The sequence below is a fragment of the Lepidochelys kempii genome, chromosome 6, assembly GCF_965140265.1.
Source record: "Lepidochelys kempii isolate rLepKem1 chromosome 6, rLepKem1.hap2, whole genome shotgun sequence".
Lineage (NCBI taxonomy): Eukaryota > Metazoa > Chordata > Testudines > Cheloniidae > Lepidochelys > Lepidochelys kempii.
Window position 1 is genome coordinate 60,700,760 of NC_133261.1, and position 19,419 is coordinate 60,720,178.

General features: G+C 45.9%; 1 protein-coding gene across 5 annotated transcripts in view; it reads right to left on the reverse strand.

The window, feature by feature from the left end:
• AMBRA1 (autophagy and beclin 1 regulator 1) overlaps positions 1-19,419 on the reverse strand; it is a 197,241-nt gene that overhangs the window by 16,896 nt on the left and 160,926 nt on the right. For 4 of the 5 annotated variants that reach the window (XM_073348168.1, XM_073348167.1, XM_073348170.1 and 1 more), the window contains 2 exons: positions 2,226-2,318; positions 159-352 (listed from right to left, as the gene is read on the reverse strand). In XM_073348168.1, coding sequence (XP_073204269.1) covers positions 159-352; positions 2,226-2,318 — 287 coding nt within the window. Of the gene's footprint in view, positions 1-158; positions 353-2,225; positions 2,319-19,419 lie in introns of those variants that run through there. The other variant, XR_012159410.1, reaches the window with a different exon arrangement.

Genomic DNA, 19,419 nt, shown 5'->3' on the forward strand with positions numbered 1-19,419 from the left:
TCAGAGGCTGGAGATGCCTCTTTGCAGACAGATGTTGGAATATCGACATCACAAGGGGTTCATGGGTCACCAGAATCCTGTGTGTATGAGCTCCCTGCCACTCAGCTGGCAAACACAAGGTAGCTCTGTCAAAGAGAGGATACTACCCAAGCTCCTACCTTCTCCGGTTCCTGAGGTAGCAGCACCTGGCTCCTGTACCTCCCTCTCTGTCTGAGTCTCTGCATTCTGCAGCAGAGGAGCCAGGGTCTGGGTACCCTGTGATGTCACCGAGGTGGTGGGGTTCCTGGGCTGCAGACCTATGGCATTCATTAGGCCCATGTCTCTGTCTGTCCTCCATGTGGCTCTGCTTGTTCTGAAGAGAGACAGACAGACAAATAAATCAGGAGCAATGGGGGGGTCTGACAGCTCAGCCTCCCATGACCTTAGGAACACAACAGCATCCAGCTCACTCTCTTCTCTCCATCCCAACCAGGCATCTCGTAGTCTAATCTAACTGCTTTGCAGGCAGTAAGGAATGACACTTATATCATGCTATGAATGCCATTTCCCTCCTTGGTTTGCTGCTCACAGGACTTTCTGCTTGACGTTTAAATCACACTGGGGCCTTGTCATAGGGTCCTTTACCCAGTGTTACCTCCCCATAGGCTGCATGGCTATTTGAGAGGCATGAACATACCAGCAGTGCCACCAAGTCTATAAAACAAACTTTAGTCCTTCGGAGCTACTAGATTGAGCAGGAATTACAATAAGCAGCTCAGGAACATACATTTATGGAACCCTTCTCTGGCTCAGGAGATGGGTCTGGGTTCCAGAGCAATTTGGCAAAGCAGGGTTTCTGCTCCTGAGTGTATGATCTGCATCACTTCCCTGGCCTTATCCTCTTGGTTTGTCAGCATCACACACTAGCTCCCCTCTGGCACATGCTTCAGCCTGTGCTGTCTGGGCCAGCCAATTCTCCTCTCCCCAGTGCAAATTCCAAGAGGACTGGACATGAGGCTTATTTTATTTTCAGAAACAAGTAGTTGATATGTTGGAGCTCCCCAGGTGGGAGTGCTTGCAGTGAAAAGGGACTCTTCACTGAACTGGCCTCTGACTGCCTGTCCTGCAAGTGCTGAAGGGGCTGCAAGAGATCACCTCATCACATGGCTCCTATTCTTCTGTTTAATGCTCTGTAATCTTCTGATGTTCTGAACCCACCCAGCTCCCCAGCCCTCCAACAGGAATCAGAGGTTTCTCAAAGCTGTCCTCCTGCCTCTGGTGTCCACACCAGATGGCGAGAGAAAGGGGAAGCCTGGATTTTCCCACCATGCTGCTGCTCTCCAGCACATCACACTCCTGCAGGACTAAGACACAAGGAGAGAGATCTTGATGACTAAGGAGGGGAAAGAGCTCCACCTAGCTGGAGAGGACGACACACTACAGAAAAGGGACAGCATCTCTCGTCTCCCACCCTGCAGTCTGACTGGGAATTTAGGACTGCGTGGGGGAGGGACAGTGGGAGCCTGGACAGAACCACACTCTGAGCTCCAATTTCCTTGGGATTCTGGAGTTCAGGTATCAGACGGATAGCCTGGGGAGGGAGTGCCCCTCACTGGGGCAGGAAGCTAGAGGTGGCCCCATTCCCACGTTTAGGACATCACTGGACAGAGGGGACTGGGATTCCCCATTGATCCTGGCTGCCTATGAAATACCCTTTGGGATTTTGGGGGAAACCTAGCTCTGCTTTTAGAATTTGTTACAAAGAAACAACTGTCCTGTGACCAGGAATTCAGGGATTAAAGTCATTAGCATTATCCTTTGATTCCTGGTCACTGGAGCTGTTTAATGGATTTGTCTTTGCCTGTAGCTGACCCATTATTCTCCGGGTATCTTGTCCAGTGCCATTTACTTTACACAGCACTTTTCATACTGTGAGCCACACATGGCTCCCCAGTGGTTTGCTTAAGGGTGCTGATGGCAGGAGGGGCCATAGGCGATAGATGTACTTCAGTATCGGGGTCTGCCCCTCTGGGCACCAAATATTACTGCTAATGGTGTGACAGCTGGCGTTGGCTGGGCAGTGCCAAGAGAGAAGTTGTGTACCTAACGATGCCAGTAGGATGGGAGACAGGAGGAAAAGTATGGGCATGCAGCACTGTCAGCTGTAGTAACCCCAAAAGGAAGCACCAAGACAGGGAGCACTCTGATTAGCTGCCTCTAACCCTCCCACCTCCCACAAGACTCACCCAGGCCGCTCGGTGCTCCTGTTGCTGGAATGCACAGTAAAGACAGTTTCATTCAGCTGGTCCCAGTAGTACTCAACTCCAGAGTTTAAGGCCCTGAAATGCCAAGGGGGGAAAAACATTAGAAGGGGAGATTGTTCCATGTAAGCCCCCTACTGGCTACACTGCAAGACAATACTCAGCACTTGTCTAATCTGCCCACCCAGCTTGGCTGAGCAGGCATAACCGTTTGCAATAAGGGTGTCTACTCCTGATGCAGAGGTGGTGTTCAGTGGGCCCCCAGGACAGGCTCAGATCCTGCCCAATTTAATTGAACATTTCTAGGGCTTATTGCTGCACAGTTTCCCAGTCATGGAGTACTGTCTTCTAGTATCTCTGCACTCTGAGCTGAAGGTGTCATTTCCAGCTCAGGTGGATGTTCACGCACTAATTTTGATTGAGCAAGTGCACTAAAAATAGTAGTCTAGGCATGGGCTAGCTGTCTGTACACAGTCCTATCAGAGACCCTACATAAATATTCAGAGGGCTAGCCCTCCGCCTGTGCTGCCAAGCCTACACTGCTACTTTTAGTGCACTAGCTCAACCTAAGCTAGCGCATGTACATCTGTCTGAGCTGGAAAGTACACCTTCAGCTGCAGCATCCATGTATCCTGAGCCAGAGAGCAGTGAACTGCCCCCTTTATTTCAGTGGCGTGTTAGCTCTGAAAGACCACGCCACAGGCCAGATTTCCAAGTGAGGCAGGCACGCAGCTGCACGTGCATTTACCAATTGCGTTTGTATGTCAGGTAACTATACATCCAAGTGGCCAAATACACAAACGGCAGAAAAAGCACTTGTCTAAAAGGCGTCTGGCAGCATTTTACCGCACTGGGCAATGCTAACAATTACTCAATACTAAACATCTAGTTACTATACAAGGGTCTTTCCTTCTGCTCATAAATCTCGGTGCAAACGTCTCATTGGCACTGGCAGGTCTTCTGTGGAATAAGGATGGATGTAGCTCAGGTTATTAGACCACAAATGTAACTTGGCCCTACCCATAGAATAGGTTTGATACAGACTAGACAGGACCTAATAGGACTTTGTCATATCTAACTTCTGTTAAGGGGCACAAGAGGATGCAGGGAGAGATGCACATGTGTATCATCCACACTGCTCCATTAGTCACTCATGGTCTGGAGCACAGCAAGTGGGTCCTTTTTCTGGAGTCTTGGCATGCAGTGTACAGCATTGGTGCCTTCCAGGGATTTCAGCAATCACACTGCTTAGTTGCTGGAAGCCCGATAAGTCAAGAAAGTCACAAAATGCTGCAACTGTTAGTCCAGTTAGCAGACTTAGGGAAGAGGCCTCAGGTGCTGCTCCTGTCCTGCAGACACAGAGTACAAAGTGAGAAAAATGTCTCAAAAGATACGAATGCACACGTGTTCCAGTCACCCTAGAATACGTGCTGTAGAAGCAGGGAGCAGCTGAGCCTCCCACATCCCATGAAGAGAAGCACAGAGCCGGAAAATGCACTGCTCCCCAGAGCTCTGAGATCCAAGCTCGGTCAGCAAGTTGCATGGGAGTGTGTGTGGAGCGTGGTGAGCCGAGGAAGGGCAGAAGGGCTTCTTAAAGCGACAGGCAATGTAAATACAAAGATATAGTGACACATGAAGCAAAGGGCCAGGAGGTGCCAGGATACCGTAAGGCACACAGGAGATGATCGCTGCACAGCAGGAGAATCCAGCTGGTTAACACTAGGGGTCTGAGAGAGGGGAAAGAAACAGGATTACATCTGCAGACCTGGATCCACATCTAATACAGATCACATCAGAAACAGTCTCAATCTAGTCCAGAGTAGATGTTTGTCCAGGCCATGGGAAAGTCTAGTCAGGGAGAGACCCAGGATAAATGGTGTATAACCAATTAGTTCTCAAATGCAGTGACAGAGCGATTGTGATATCAGTGGCCCAGTACTGGATTAGTGAGGGGGGCTGTGGGTCAGGAGTGAGGTGTATCAGCAGGATGGCTGCAGGGGAATATTGAGAAGTATTGGCAGAGCTGTGCATGTTGGAGGACCAGGACCAGCAAAACATGAGTGGCTCCAGTTCAGAGTAAATGCAAAAGCCAAAGAGAAGAAAACAGGTCAACGCAACCATGCACAGAGTCTGCAGAACGTGATCTGTCATCACATTTTTCACTGAGCTAGTCCTATAGCATTATAACCATGTGAAAGCAGCTGCCAACGAGACAACTATTTCCAAACTCTTCAGAATTTATTGACAGATGGCAACCCATGACTAGAAACTCACCAATCCTCCCCAGTGCTCTGCCTGATGCACTGAGACAGCAAAACTTGACAACTAAGCCTACAGGGCAGCGGCATTCCCTAAGAATGAAAGCCATTCAGATCTAGCAGTGAAATCCTCCTGAAAGTGCCTAGCTGCTTTGGCATTTGAGACTACTGGCCAGAGCTGCGCTGAGCCCAAACTCCCATCCTGTCCTCTGAAGCTCACTCTGCCCCCAAGAGCACACAGTCCCCACAGCCGTCCATGCTGCTCCTACTCTTCATTAGGGATGCATGCCAACTGCCGTAATCATCCCCAAACAACTGGAGATCTAAGATTTCAGTGTTGCCCCTAGTGCAGGTTCTGGGATGGTGAAATGCTCCACTCCCCACCCCACATCAGCTGTTCAGTTTCCATGCTGCACAGGGAATGTGGCTCCCTGCCCTCTGCATGCTCCCTTCCTGGGAGCCTAATCCAGCTTGCTGCTATCAGAGCAACAATATAGCCAGGTTGCGTGCCCTGCACATTTTGGAGAAAACAGGATTACAACTCTCACCCCCACTGCCACCCCTTTAGGCGGAGCTCTTGCTGCTGCTCTCTCTTCCTGCTCCCCATTTGTTGGATGGGAAGGTCCATTCTAACTCTACGCTGTCAGCTTGCCTCTTTCCCTGGACAGGGAAATCAAAAGCCATTTAATACATTACTTCACATGCAGGTCTTAAATAGTAGCATTTATCAACTAAGCTCCCTCTGCCATGCTCCTATTAACCACTCATTAACTGCCAGAGGGCTGCGGCCTTTGGCTTTCATTCCCGTGGGAGAGGAGCCTGTTGGAAGCATCAGCTGCATACCTCCACCACTGCCTCTGGGAATTCTGACAGACAGCACAAAGCAGAGTATGTCTGATTTCATTAACTGTGGAAGTGGAATGCCTTTTTTCCCTCTTCACTCAGGACCTGCTCTGACCCGGTTGCCAAGTTTTCATTCAGAGCACTCAACGGGAGGCCAGGAGACTGGCGAGTGCCCTCCACCCACTCTAAGCCCATGTGCCAAGCATCCCAACTGTCCTCCTTTTGCCCTCCCCAGGTTAGCTACCCCTCCTCACCCCAAGTTTTTTAAAGTGTCAGGGTGCTGGAGTCATCTGACACAATCTTTATTCCATCCCTTGCCATGCCCTTCCCTACCCTCTCTCTTTGCCTGTACACACTCATCAGGGCAGCGACTGACTGCTCTTCCTCTAACGTGCTATTGAAAGTGTGGTAGTAGATTATTGAAAAAACAACAAAATAATCCTCCAGCCTTTGTGGACTCAGTTTCGAGCCCAAGGTGTCTCCAGATCTCAGACAGGGAAAAGCACACTGGGATCTTTCTGGGAATCTCAGATATCCTGGTTCAGGTACAGGAAAATGGCATAAATGTGGGCACTATCATTCTCACACAAAAGGGCTGCCTGTCTTGCCCGTACCATCTTAGGCTATGTCTCACTGCACAGTTAACCCAGGCAATTGGCACCCAAATTAGCCTAGCCCGGGTGTGAGCATCCCCACAGTAAAGCCCTACCAGCGTTTTTGTGTCCTCACTAGTTCTGCACTAGCTCATACATGTCTAGGGGTATATCTCATGATTTTTTGAGGAGATGCTCTAGAATTCTTTCCCATAAAATTATGGGAGAATTAGGTTTGTCCTTTGAGGGGGAATACAGGAAGGGTACTAGACGACTGTCAGCACTTGAGTGATTTAGCCACAAAGCAGGTGAGTTCAAACCTGAGTTGAAGCAAAGCCTGGGTTTTAACTCCCATCCCAAGCGAGTAAGATAGCCTGGAATGAAAGCATCTTTGGGCCTGCATCAGAGGTTTTTCTGTGTGCATGGGTAGGGGAATGAGAGGAGAGTGTGGGGAGCTAAAAACCAGGTTAACTATGCAGTGTAGCCATACCCAAAGATGTAACCACAGAGATGCTGCTATACTGAGGGCTCCTATTATTAAGTCTTTGTCTACATGAGAAACTTCCTCTGGTTAAATACGGTGTGATTTTTAAACCAGTTTAGTCTAACTAGCGCAACCCCCTGCGTGGGCATTTTGTTTGGTTTAAACCAAGTTTATTTTGTTTTTGCTTATGACAATTTAAGAAATGGTTTAAGATAAACCAGAATAAGCCAGTCTTGAACCAACATCAGATTGTCTACACAGGGGTTTGCACTAGTTTAACTAAATCAGTTTTAAAAAAAACAGTGCAACTTTCTTGCGTAGATAAGGCCTAAAACTTCATTTTTACATCTTGCATTACAGAATATTGTTAACTTGAAACATTCAGTCAGTCTTTCACAATGGGCTTCCCAGTTCCAGTGGACGTCATCAAAGTCTGACTATTCAGTTGAGAGATGCAGAACTAGTACTGGAAGGGGGAACACTTAACTTTTGTCCTAGCAAGCTCTAGACACAGAAATGCTGGAAACAACATCTTCTGAGGCTTGAGGTGGCATCTTTCCTTGGCACAGCACCGGATGTCTCTTGGATGCAGCTGCAGTAAGGAGGGCATTCACTGCCCAGGGCCTCAGAGTGAGAAATTGCAATTCTCCATGCTGCTGCTAGGTTCTTATTTTTCTTCCTTTTTATGGCTGTCAAACAAGCTCCTCGAACCCTCCCTGGAAATCCCCATTAGCTTTGCTGAATGCAGAGCTAGTAACAGACAGGCTGCCCCAACAGGATATCTGCTCAGTGAGCAGTTTATCCAGCTCAAACTACTGATGTGATTGGAGAGTCTGAGGGGCACAGAGCCCCATGTTGTGTTGTACAGCTGAACAAGGACTGCGAGTGGGTCCTTCAAAAAACAGGCAGAAACAACCTAAGCAGTCTTGCCCCTCAGTCTGGGAGCACTACCTACACTGCATGGGAGCCCTGTGGCAGAGAAAAAACTGGTAATCCTGTCTCACAGAAATGCTTGATTGCTTTTGCCATCCATAAGGGGAAAACTGAACAGTCCCCATTTGTAGTTTCCTAGGCCAGAAGGGACCATTGTGATAATCTAGTCTGAGCTGTATAGCAAAGGCCATGGAACTTCCCCAACATAGTATCTAGAGCAGAGCTTTTAGAAGCTTTTAGAAAAATATCCAATCTGGATTTAAAAATGTCCAGTGATGGAGAATCCACCATGACCCTCAGTAAATTGTTCCGGTGGTTAATTGTCCTCACTGTTAAAAATGTGCACCTTATTTCCAGTATGAATTTATCTAGCTTCGACTTCCAGCCATTGGATGATGTTATACATTTATCTGCTAGACTGAAGAGTACATTATCATACTGAGAAAGAGGGACGATCATTGAGTTATCTCAAGTGCCTATACACAAATGCAAGAAGCCTGGGAAACAAGCAGGGAGAACGGGAAGTCCTGGCACAGTCAAGGAATTATGATGTGATTGGAATAACAGAGACTTGGTGGGATAACTCACATGACTGGATTACTGTCATGGATGGATATAAACTGTTCAGGAAGGACAGGCAGGGCAGAAAAGGTGGGGGAGTTGCACTGTATGTAAGGGAGCAGTATGACTGCTCAGAGCTCAAGTATGAAACTGCAGAAAAACCTGAGTGTCTCTGGTTTAAGTTTGGAAGTGTGAGCAACAAGGGTGATGTCGTGGTGGGAGTCTGCTATAGACCACCGGACCAGGGGGATGAGGTGGACGAGGCTTTCTTCCGGCAACTCACAAAAGTTACTAGATCACAGGCCCTGGTTCTCATGGGAGAGTTCAATCACCCTGATATCTGCTGGGAGAGCAATACAGTGGTGCACAGATAATCCAGGAAGTTTTTGGAAAGTGTAGGGGACAATTTCGTGGTGCAAGTGCTGGAGGAACCAACTAGGGGCAGAGCTCTTCTTGACCTGCTGCTCACAAACCGGGAAGAATTAGCAGGGGAATCTAAAGTGGATGGGAACCTGGGAGGCGGTGACCATGAGATGGTCGAGTTCAGGATCCTGACAGGGAAGAAAGGAGAGCAGCAGAATACGGACCCTGGACTTCAGAAAAGCAGACTTTGACTCCCTCAGGGAACTGATGGGCAGGATCCTCTGGGAGAATAACATGAGGGGGAAAGGAGTCCAGGAGAGCTGGCTGTATTTTAAAGAATCCTTATTGAGGTTACAGGGACAAACCATCCCGATGTGTAGAAAGAATAGTAAATATGGCAGGGGACCTGCTCGGCTTAAGAGTGAAATCCTTGCTGATCTTGAACACAAAAAAGAAGCTTACAAGAAGTGGAAGATTGGATAAATGACCAGGGAAGAGTATAAAATTTTTGCTCGGGCATGTAGGAGTGAAATCAGGAAGGCCAAATCACACCTGGAGTTGCAGCTAGCAAGAGATGTTAAGAGTAACAAGAAGGCTTTCTTCAGGTATGTTAACAACAAGAAGAAAGTCAAGGAAAGTGTGGGCCCCTTACTGAATGAGGGAGGCAACCTAGTGACAGAGGATGTGGAAAAAGCTAATGTACTCAATGCTTTTTTTGCCTCTGTCTTTATGAACAAGGTCGGCTCCCAGACTTCTGCACTGGGCAGCACAGCATGGGGAGGAGGTGACCAGCCCTCTGTTGAGAAAGAAGTGGTTCGGGACTATTTAGAAAAGCTGGATGAGCACACGTCCATGGGGCTGGATGTGCTGCATCCGAGAGTGCTAAAGGAGTTGGCGGATGTGATTACAGAGCCATTGGCCATTATCTTTGAAAACTCGTGGCGATCAGGGGAAGTCCCGGACGACTGGAAAAAGGCTAATATAGTGCCCATCTTTAAAAAAGGGAAGGAGGAGGATCCTGGGAACTACAGGCCAGTCAGCCTCACCTCAGTCCCTGGAAAAATCATGGAGCAGGTCCTCAAGGAATCCATTTTGAAGCACTCAGAGGAGAGGAAAGTGATCAGGAACAGTCAGCATGGATTACCAAGGGCAAGTCATGCCTGACTAATCTAATTGCCTTCTATGACGAGATCACTGGCTCTGTGGATGAGGGGAAAGTGGTGGACGGGTTGTTCCTTGACTTTAGCAAAGCTTTTGACATGGTCTCCCACAGTATTCTTGCCAGCAAGTTAAAGTAGTATGGGCTGGATGAATGGACTATAAGGTGGATAGAAAGTTGGCTAGATTGTCAGGCTCAACAGATAGTGATCAATGGCTCCATGTCTAGATGGCAGCCGGTATCAAGTGGAGTGCCCCAAGGGTCAGTCCTGGGGCCGGTTTTGTTCAATATCTTCATAAATGATCTGGAGGATGGTGTGGATTGCACCCTCAGCAAGTTTGCAGATGACACTAAACTGAGAGGAGAGGTAGATACGCCTGAGGGTAGGGATAGGATACAGAGGGCCCTAGACAAATTAGAGGATTGGGCCAAAAGAAAGCTGATGAGGTTCAACAAGGACAAGTGCAGAGTCGTGCACTTAGGACGGAAGAATCCCATGCACCGCTACAGACTAGGGACTGAGTGGCTAGGCAGCAGTTCTGTAGAAAAGGACCTAGGGGTTACAGTGGACGAGAAGCTGGATATGAGTCAGCAGTGTGCCCTTGTTGCCAAGAAGACCAGTGGCATTTTGGGACGTATACGTAGGGGCATTGCCAGCAGATTGAGGGACGTGATTGTTCCCCTCTATTCAACGTTGGTGAGGCCTCATCTGGAGTACTGTGTCCAGTTTTCAGCCCCACACTACAAGAAGGATGTGGAAAAATTGGAAAGAGTCCAGCGGAGGGCAACAAAAATGATTAGGGGACTGGAACACATGACTTATGAGGAGAGGCTGAGGAAACTGGGATTGTTTAGTCTGTGGAAGAGAAGAATGAGGGGGGATTTGATAGCTGCTTTCAACTACCTGAAAGGGGGTTCCAAAGAGGATGGATCTAGACTGTTCTCAGTGGTAGCTGATGACAGAACAAGGAGTAATGGTCTCAAGTTGCAGTGGGGGAGGTTTAGGCTGGATATTAGGAAAAACTTTTTCACTTGGAGGGTGGAGAAACACTGGAATGTGTTACCTAGGGAGGTGGTGGAATCTCCTTCCTTAGATATTTTTAAGGTCAGGCTTGACAAAGCCCTGGCTGGGATGATTTAGTTGGGGATTGGTCCTGCAGGGGGTTGGATTAGATGACCTCCTGAGGTCCCTTCCAACCCTGACATTCTATGATTCTATGATACTTGTTCCCCCTGCAGGTATTTACAGACTATGATCAAGCCTCCCCATAAGCATCTCTTCATTAAACTAAAGAGATTCAGCTCATTGGCTTAAAAGGAATTTAACAAGAGAGCTGCCCCAGGGCAAATCCAACATCAATCCCATAGTGAGGCCATCAGGGATGAAAACCTCCAGCAGGCATGTACCCATAGATGGAACTCAGTAGGGAAGCGGGACGACACCAACAATGCTAAAGCCTTGCCAGGTGCAGTAAAGCCAATCAGCTTGATGGCAGGAGCCGTTATGAAGAGGCCTTCATCTTGCAATGGGCTGAGCATGCCTGGCCAGGGGGATCATGTTTCTAACAGCTCAGCTTATGGGACCTAGAAATAATGCTTATCAAGGTAATGCTTATATGTCTTTCATTTCAAACCATCCCAAACACCTTGAAGTTAAAGTGAAATACAAGCAATGGTCAGGGATAACCTCACACCTTACTAAAAACGCAGAACAACCATAATACAGTACTCCGTGGAACAGAGCTGGGACACTGAGTTCAGTTGATTCAGGGCCATCATTACCACTTCCTGCAGCCTTTAGGAGGTCTCCTCATCTAAATACCAACCTAGCCTGAAGCTACTTGGCTTGAGAGATCTGAAAAGACCCAACATGAGGTGAACCAGTGGCAGACCCAACCCATATAGAACAGGGCTGGGTGAAACATCTGGCTTTCACACTGCAAAAGCTCCTCTCTTGCTATAAGAATATCAATTTTTAAGCCAGTTTCATAAATCCATCATCAATTCAATTTCATCATCATTGTGGTTCATTCTGTAAATTTTAGGGTAATATATTAAACAGTTTGCATTTTCCATGACAAAAAATACCTTCTCCCCTCTTCCTGTGAAAATGCCAGCAACTCTGCTGCCTTCCAGCTTGGGTGAGGGAATGAACAACCAAGTGAAACTGCACCAATCAATCAGGATTTTGTTGTTCTTGTTTGGAAAGGCTGAAACACCAGAACCTGCCTTGCTGGTACCTCACATAAAGTTCCCCCCAGATCCCAGCTGTACTCCACACAATCAGCTTTTATCTCCTGCCTACGGAGAGAATGAGTAAGGGACCTATTTTCAGTGTAGTAATCATAGTGCTTGTTCCCATGAATAGCTGGACAGTACAGCCTTATGTACTTGAGAGGTTTGGAACTCTCAGCAGCTGCCCAGATAGGCAAACACTAGCATTTATAGTCCTGATTTCAATACAATTTAATTCCCTGTGCAAGAGATGGATCATGTGCAGAGAACGAGAAATTTAAGATGCTTCACCAAAGGGTCTTAAGCAAAGTAAGCAGTCATGGGATAAGTAGTAAGGTCCTCTCATGGACCAGTTAAAAGACAAGAAACAATAGGTAGGAATGGAGAGAGGTAAATAGTGCTGTCCCCCAGGGATCTGTACTGGGACCTGGGAAAGGGTATAAAAAGTGAGGCGGCAAAGTTTGCAGATGATACAAAATTAATCAAGTTCATAGCAGACTGTGAAGAGCTACAGTGGGATCTCACAAAACTGGGTGACTGGGCAACAAAATGGCAGATGAAATTCCATGTTGATAAATGCAAAATAATGCACACTGGAAAAAATAATCCCAACTATACCCAAAATGATGGGATCTAAATTAGCTGTTATCACTCAAGAGAGATCTTGAAGTCATGGATATTTCTCTGAAAACTTCTGCTCAATGTGCAGCAGCTGCCGCCTTCTTCTTCTTCGCATATGCACAATGTACCTCAGGTGGCACATGACCAGGATCCATCAACGAATTTGGTCCACTGGTTGGATCATTAGCTTCCCCAGCCCAAGCTGGGCACTGACAGGGACAGTGACATGAACGCTGATCCATGAAGCTAACAGAATGTTAGGAATCACTAGGAAAGGGACATATAATAAATCAAGAAATATCCCTGGTACACCCACACCTTGAATACTCTGTGCAGTTCCGGTTGCCCCATTTCAAAAAAGATATATTAAGAAATGGAAATGAGCATAGAAAGGCAGCAAAAAAAAAAAAAAATGATGAAGTGGCTGAAACAGTTTCCTTTATGAGGAGAGATTAAAAAGCCTGGGACTTTTCATCTGGGAAAAGGGATGACTAAAGGCAGATAGGATAGAGGATTATAATATCATGGCTGGTGTAGAGAAAGTGAATATGAGAGTGTTTTTTACCTCTTCAGATAACACAAGAACCAGGGGTCACCCAGTGAAATTAACAGGCAACAGATTTAAAACAAAGAAAAGAAGGTACTGCTTCACATAATGCACAATCAACCTGTGGAACTCATTGACAGGGGATGCTGCAATAGTTGAAAGTAAAACTGGGTTAAAAAAAACTAGATAAATTCATGATGATCGGTCCATCAATGGCTATCAGCCATGCCCTGGGTGTCCTGAAGCTTTTGACTGCCAGATGCTGGAACTGGATGACAGGGGAAGGATCACTTGATGGTCATCCTGTTCCGTTCATTCCTTTGGAAGCATGTGTCATTGGCCACTGCCGGAAAACACCATACTGGGTTAGATGAACCATGGGTCTGACCCAGTATAGCCCTTCTTATGGGAAATTGGCTGTGATGCAGACCTGGAGGGAATCAGGAACTGGGATTCCTGGGGTGGATGTGCTGGGCAGTAATTGCCTCCAATCAGGGGAAGATATACCAGTTCAGACGTAGGAATCACTGATATGGATTAGAGCTGTTGATTAATCGCAGTTAACTCAAGCGATTAACTCAAAAAAATTAACTGCGGGATTAAAAAAATTAATCGTGATTAATCGCAGTTTTAATCTCACTGTTAAACAATACAATACCAAATTAAATTTATTAAATATTTTGGATGTTTTTCTACATTTTCATATATATTGCATTCTGTGTTGTAATTGAAATCAAAGTGTATATTATTTTTATTATAAATGTTTGCACTGTACAAATGATAAACAAAAGAAATATTAATTTTCAATTCCCCTCATACAAATACTGTAGTGCAATCTCTTTGTCACCAAAATGCAATTTACAAATGTAGATTTTTTTTGTTACATAACTGCACTCAAAAATAAAACAATGAAAAACTTCAGAGCCTACAAGTCCACTCAGTCCTACTTCTTCTTCAGCCAATCGCAAAGACAAACAAGTTTGTTTACATTTACAGTAGATAATGCTGCCCTCTTCTTATTTACAATGTCACCAGAAAGTGAGAACAGGCATTTGCATGGCACTTTTGTAGCTGGCACTGCAAGGTCTTTACATGCCAGATATGCTAAACATTTGTATGCCCCTTCATGCTTTGACCACCATTCCAGAGGACATGCTTCCATGCTGATGACGCTTGTTAAAAAAATAATGTGTTAATTAAATTTGTGACTGAATTTGTCAGGGGAGAATTGTATGACCCCTGCTCTGTTTTACCCACATTCTGCCATATATTTCATGTTATAGCAATCTCAAAATATGACCCAGCACATTATTCATTTTAAGAACACTTTCACTGCGGATTTGAAAAAACGCAAAGAAGGTACCAATGTGAGATTTCTAAAGATAGCTAGCTACAGCACTTGACCCAAGGTTTAAGAATCTGAAGTGCCTTCCAAAATCCTAGAAGGATAAGGTGTGGAGCATGTTTTCAGAAGTCTTAAAAGAGCAGCACTCTTATGTGGAAACTACAGAACATGAACCACCAAAAAGGAAAATCAACCGTCTGCTGGTGGCATCTGACTCAGATAATGGCATGTCCACTGGAATGGTGGTTGAAGCATGAAGGGACATATGAATCTTTAGCACATCTCTCACATAAATATCTTGCTATGCCAGCTACAACAGTGCGATGAGAACACCTGTTCTCATTTTCAGATGACATTGTAAACAAGAAGCAGGCAGCATTATCTCCTGCAAATGTAAATACACTTGTTTGCACGATTGGCTGAACAAGAAGTAGGACTGACTGAACTTGCAGGCTCTAAAACAGAGGTGGGCAAATTTTTGGCCTGAGGGCCACATCAGGTTTCCAAAATTGTATGGAGGGCCAGTAAGGGAAGGTTGTGTCTGGCCTGGCCCCCACCTCCTATCCGACCCCCCCGCTTCTCGCCCCCCAACGGCTCCCCCAGGACTCCTGCCCCATCCAATGCCCCCTACTCCCTGTCCCCTGACCACCCCAGGCCCTCCCACCCCTGACTGCCCCTTGCTGCCCCATCCAACCCCTCCCCTCATTTCTGTCTGCCCCTCCGAGACCCCCGCCCCCTGACCACACCCCCTGTTCCCCGCCCTCTGACCACCCCAACCACTATCCACACCCCTGCTCCCTGACCACACCCCCAAACTCCCCTGTCCTCTATCCAACCCCCCTTGCTCCCTGCCCCCTTACCATGCCACTCAGAGCAGCGGGTCAGGCTGCGGCTCTGCAACTGGGCTGCCCAGATGCCCAGAGCATTACGCCGGCGGCGCGCTAAGGCTGCGGGGAAGGAGAAACAGCAGGGGAGGGGCCGGGGGCTAGCCTCCCCAGCCGGGAGCTCAGGGGCTGGGCAGGAGGTCCCACGGCCCCGATGTGGCCCGTAGTTTGCCCACCTCTGCTCTAAAATGTGATGCTGTTTTATTTTTGAATGCATTTTTTCTACATAATTCTACTTTTATAGGTTCAACTTTCATGATAAAGAAATTGCACTACAGTACTTGTATTAGGTGAACAGAAAAATACTCTCTCTTTCTTTTTACAGTGCAAATACTCGTAGTCAAAAATAAATATAAAGAGAGCACTGTACACTTTGTATTCTGTGTTGTAATTGAATCAATATATTTGAAAATGTAGAAAACATCCAAAAATATTTAAATAAATGGTATTCTATTATTGCTTAACAGTGCGATTAATCACTTAAAAATTTTTTTTTGATGGCTTGACAGCCCTAATATGGATATATTTTTGGTACAAGTCCCTGTGGTGGAGCCCACATGGCTAACGTGGGTATGAATTCTGGAGGCAACATAAGAGGATTTCTAACAAGGTAACTCATGTGGAGAGAGAGTTTTTAGTTTGAGATTTAAAATCCATTAGTATTTAAGTGACCGTGCTAGCTCTGAAGTTTACTTGCTCACCCCAATTAAGATTGCTAGGGGAAGGCCACCTTTCGGCTGACAGGGTAGCAGGAGCACTTGGTTACTGTGCAAGCTCCTACATTGCCAGCAGCTCATTTTCCTCCAAACCCCACACCCCAAAAAACTCAAGTTGGTGCAGCTTGGCGTGGTGTAGAAAACCAACCATCCTGCTGCTCTCCCTGAAGTGCAGAAACTCCAGTCTGATCACTATGTGGTTGGGTAGCAAGAACGCAGACCCCAGTGCAGCCAGTAGCCCCATGCCTGCTTTAGGGAAGAGGCCAACTCATAACACTATTGACCCAGTAGTAACTGACTGCACAAACATACAAGCTAAGAAAATAAGTGGATTGGAGTGGACTCTGTTCAAAACTACTTGACTAAGGTCAGCATTATAAATCTGGAGACATGGATGGCTGGTGACATTTTCCTGTCTTATAGTAGGCATGGTATTACATGAGCCCCTTCTGCCCACCACTAGGCATCCAAACTGGCTCTTACCCACTGGCTTGCAGCCATGGAGAAAGAAGCCAGCTTTGTCAACAAAGACACACCTCAGTCAGTCTCTTTCCCAGGGCAACATGGTCACTCTTCTTTAGCTAGGATGTTGCATCTGCCAGCCAGGCTATAGGAGAGATCTCATTAAAGAGACAGACTTGGAAATCACACACAAGACACCAACACTCAGGGAAGACATACAAGTGGAATGGTTCCAGCTGGTTTACCAGGTTACTGTGACTAAGACTCAGGAGGTTTACAGGCCCCAACATCTTTTTGCAGCCTTAATCTCCCATAGGCAACATATGATAGGTGTACTGTCTTATGACTGGCATGAAAGATATACTGAGAGAGTAAATGGACCGCAAGCAGAATTCATCTCTGCACTTCCTGGGATGAAGAATCTAAATTAAGAACCAAACTCCTCTCGGGTTCCCAGCAATTCCTGAAAATGGAGATTCATCACTGGTTTAGTGACAGCCAAAGCGGGGAGTTTAGCATGCAAGAGTGGCATCAAGGCGGTCTTGGAGCATGACTAGGAGTGCTGTGACTGGGAGAGTGCCTCATGCACAGCCTGTGCGACAGAGAAGCTACAGAGCAGAACCGTACTTTCCTCTATGCTGCGAACAAGGGCAGAGGATTCGCTCTCTCATGGAGAGCCCCCATGACCTCACCATCTTCTTTTGCTTGTGGTAACTCTCCTTACAATGAAGAGGATTAGGTGTAGCTCCCTCCATAGCTCATCCATGCTATTCTGAGCATCAGACAGAAGGAAGTATTCCAGGCCCCCCAGAGATGACAAGGGACCCTTCTGTGTCCTGAATTTGGATTCCTGCCTCAGACATGCTGTCACTAGACTGCCAGTCACAGAAAAACTACACCCCAGTTTGAGTGACACCCCGAAGCCTTAATTAAATGCAACAGTGAGAGTTGAGGAAATCAAGACAGGAAATTCTAAAGTTAAAGTTATTCCAATAATGACAGGGCTCTTGCACATCATGAATGTTTATGGTCAGTTTAATACCATGAATCTATTACTCTTTGTTTACATGCACCAGAAAAGCACAGAACAGAACATATCACCTACATGGAATGGGGCTGAGGAAACACAGCAGAAGCAGTCTTTACTTTGGGAATTTCCTGAATTTTCTGATTTCTCATTCTTAACAATACACTAATGCTGAGGAACTTTTTTCATTTAATTCCTGCAGACCAACCCCCAAACCTCCCCTACACAAAAGTGAAGCTATTCAAGGTAGGGAGTTTAAAAGCTCCACTGACAAGTTCTCTCCATTGGAGCTATCTGCATTGTGGAGTTTGTAAGTTCCTTGAACAAGACCTATTTTTTTTTTGAGGTCCTTCAACGAGGCTTCATAAGAAGAATAAAATGCTTAAACCACTCCAAGAACTTAGTGCAGCTTCAACTGGATCATGGACTTAAGACTATCACTGCTCAAGCTGCTTTGATCCCTTATGTTTATGTCCTGTCAGGTTTTATAGTGGCTTAAACTACTTAAAATGATTAAAATCTTTAGGGCAGTTCAAACTGCTTAAACCCTTAAGGAATTAAACATCTTAAACTGCAATAAGGCCTTAGAGCCAAATAAGCTGTTTAATCTACTTTAAACACTTACAATGGTTTAGCAGCAGTTAATGTATAATCAGTTCAAAGTAGGCTTGCTTTGTAGATCTTATGGAGAATCAACCAAGACAGACCGAGGAATATGGCTTCAATTGGAAGGAAGTTGCTTCTAAAGTTCTGAATATTTAAGGCTAGAAAGCATAACAAAGCTTTCAGATAGAGCATTCTAATGAGCATGCATGAAGCTGACAATCTTAAACATTCACCAGTTACAGAATCAAAATCTTGGCTTGACTGAAGTCTCAGAGAAATCCACAACCAAGCCAAGTTTGATATATTTCTAGTCTCAGCAGCTTTGAAATTAGCTAAGTAAAAAAACATCTAACTGGAATATACGGAGAGTGGGGGGAGGAGTAGCATTTTTTTTCCCAGTTCCAATAACAGAAAATAAAATGCTCCACCAATTACTTTTCATAAAAGTTAATATTTGGATTGAGATCAAACACGGAACATTTCAATCCATAAGAATATCTGAAAGTTATGAACAACTGAAAGAGAGAAAATGTAAAAGAGAAGCAGGAACTCAACCTTGGCTATTGTGGGATCTATCTCAACTCACTACAATACTTTGACAAACCACTACAATCCCCCTGTCAAAAAAATAGCAGGTAAGGAACAGGGAAGATGGCTCCATACCGGACTGCATCGAAGTTCAGAAGATAAAAAAAACTGTACTGCAAATAGTGGAGGAAGCAACCAAACAAGGACAGTCAGTTAAGGCTTGCAGGGAAAAGGTGAATGCTGCAAGAAAGCAGAATAGTTAGTGCTGTCAAATGGGGAAAATAAGGGGTTTTCTAAAATTATCAGGGAGCAAGAAGTACTAAAAACAAAGGTGGTCCATTCACCAATGAAGAAAAGGATGAAACAAATGATGAGTCAAGTGGCTGAGATTCTGAACTGCTCTTTGAAATCTGCATTCAAAAAAGAAAATCAAGGGAAGTTTAAGCCAATTAGGAGCAAGAAAATTTTTAAAAAGTGTTCTTGACAAAAGGCGGGTAAGAGAACATTTGGAAAAAATGGAGCCTGTTTGAGAGAGGTTGTCATCCTGGGAGATTTCAACACCCACCAACAAGGCCACAGATACAAAAGCTCAAAAACCTCATTTTCTCATTTGCCTCTGTCGGACTTTCTCAGGTCATCTCTGGTCCGACCCATACAGCTGGACACACCTTGGACCTGATCTTTGGCCTGTCTAGTTCAAGGACATTGCAACCCAAGCCTTTGTCTGGGACAGACCATCATCTCATTAAGGCCATGGCCAGAGTTCTTCCAGCTCTCAGGCAACAAGACAAACCCAGGATCCCAATTTAATCATGCAGACTCATGGACTCCAACACATTCCAAACATCTGCTAAAGGACAACAGTGCCCCAACCAAACAACGATGAACTGAGGTCCTGGTGAATCATTTTCACTAGCCTCCGCCATTGACAGGTTGGCCCCCAAAGTATTCTTCCTTCCCATCACTTCCACAGATCTTCGTTTTCTAAACTCTGCCCAGGATGAAGAGAGAGGG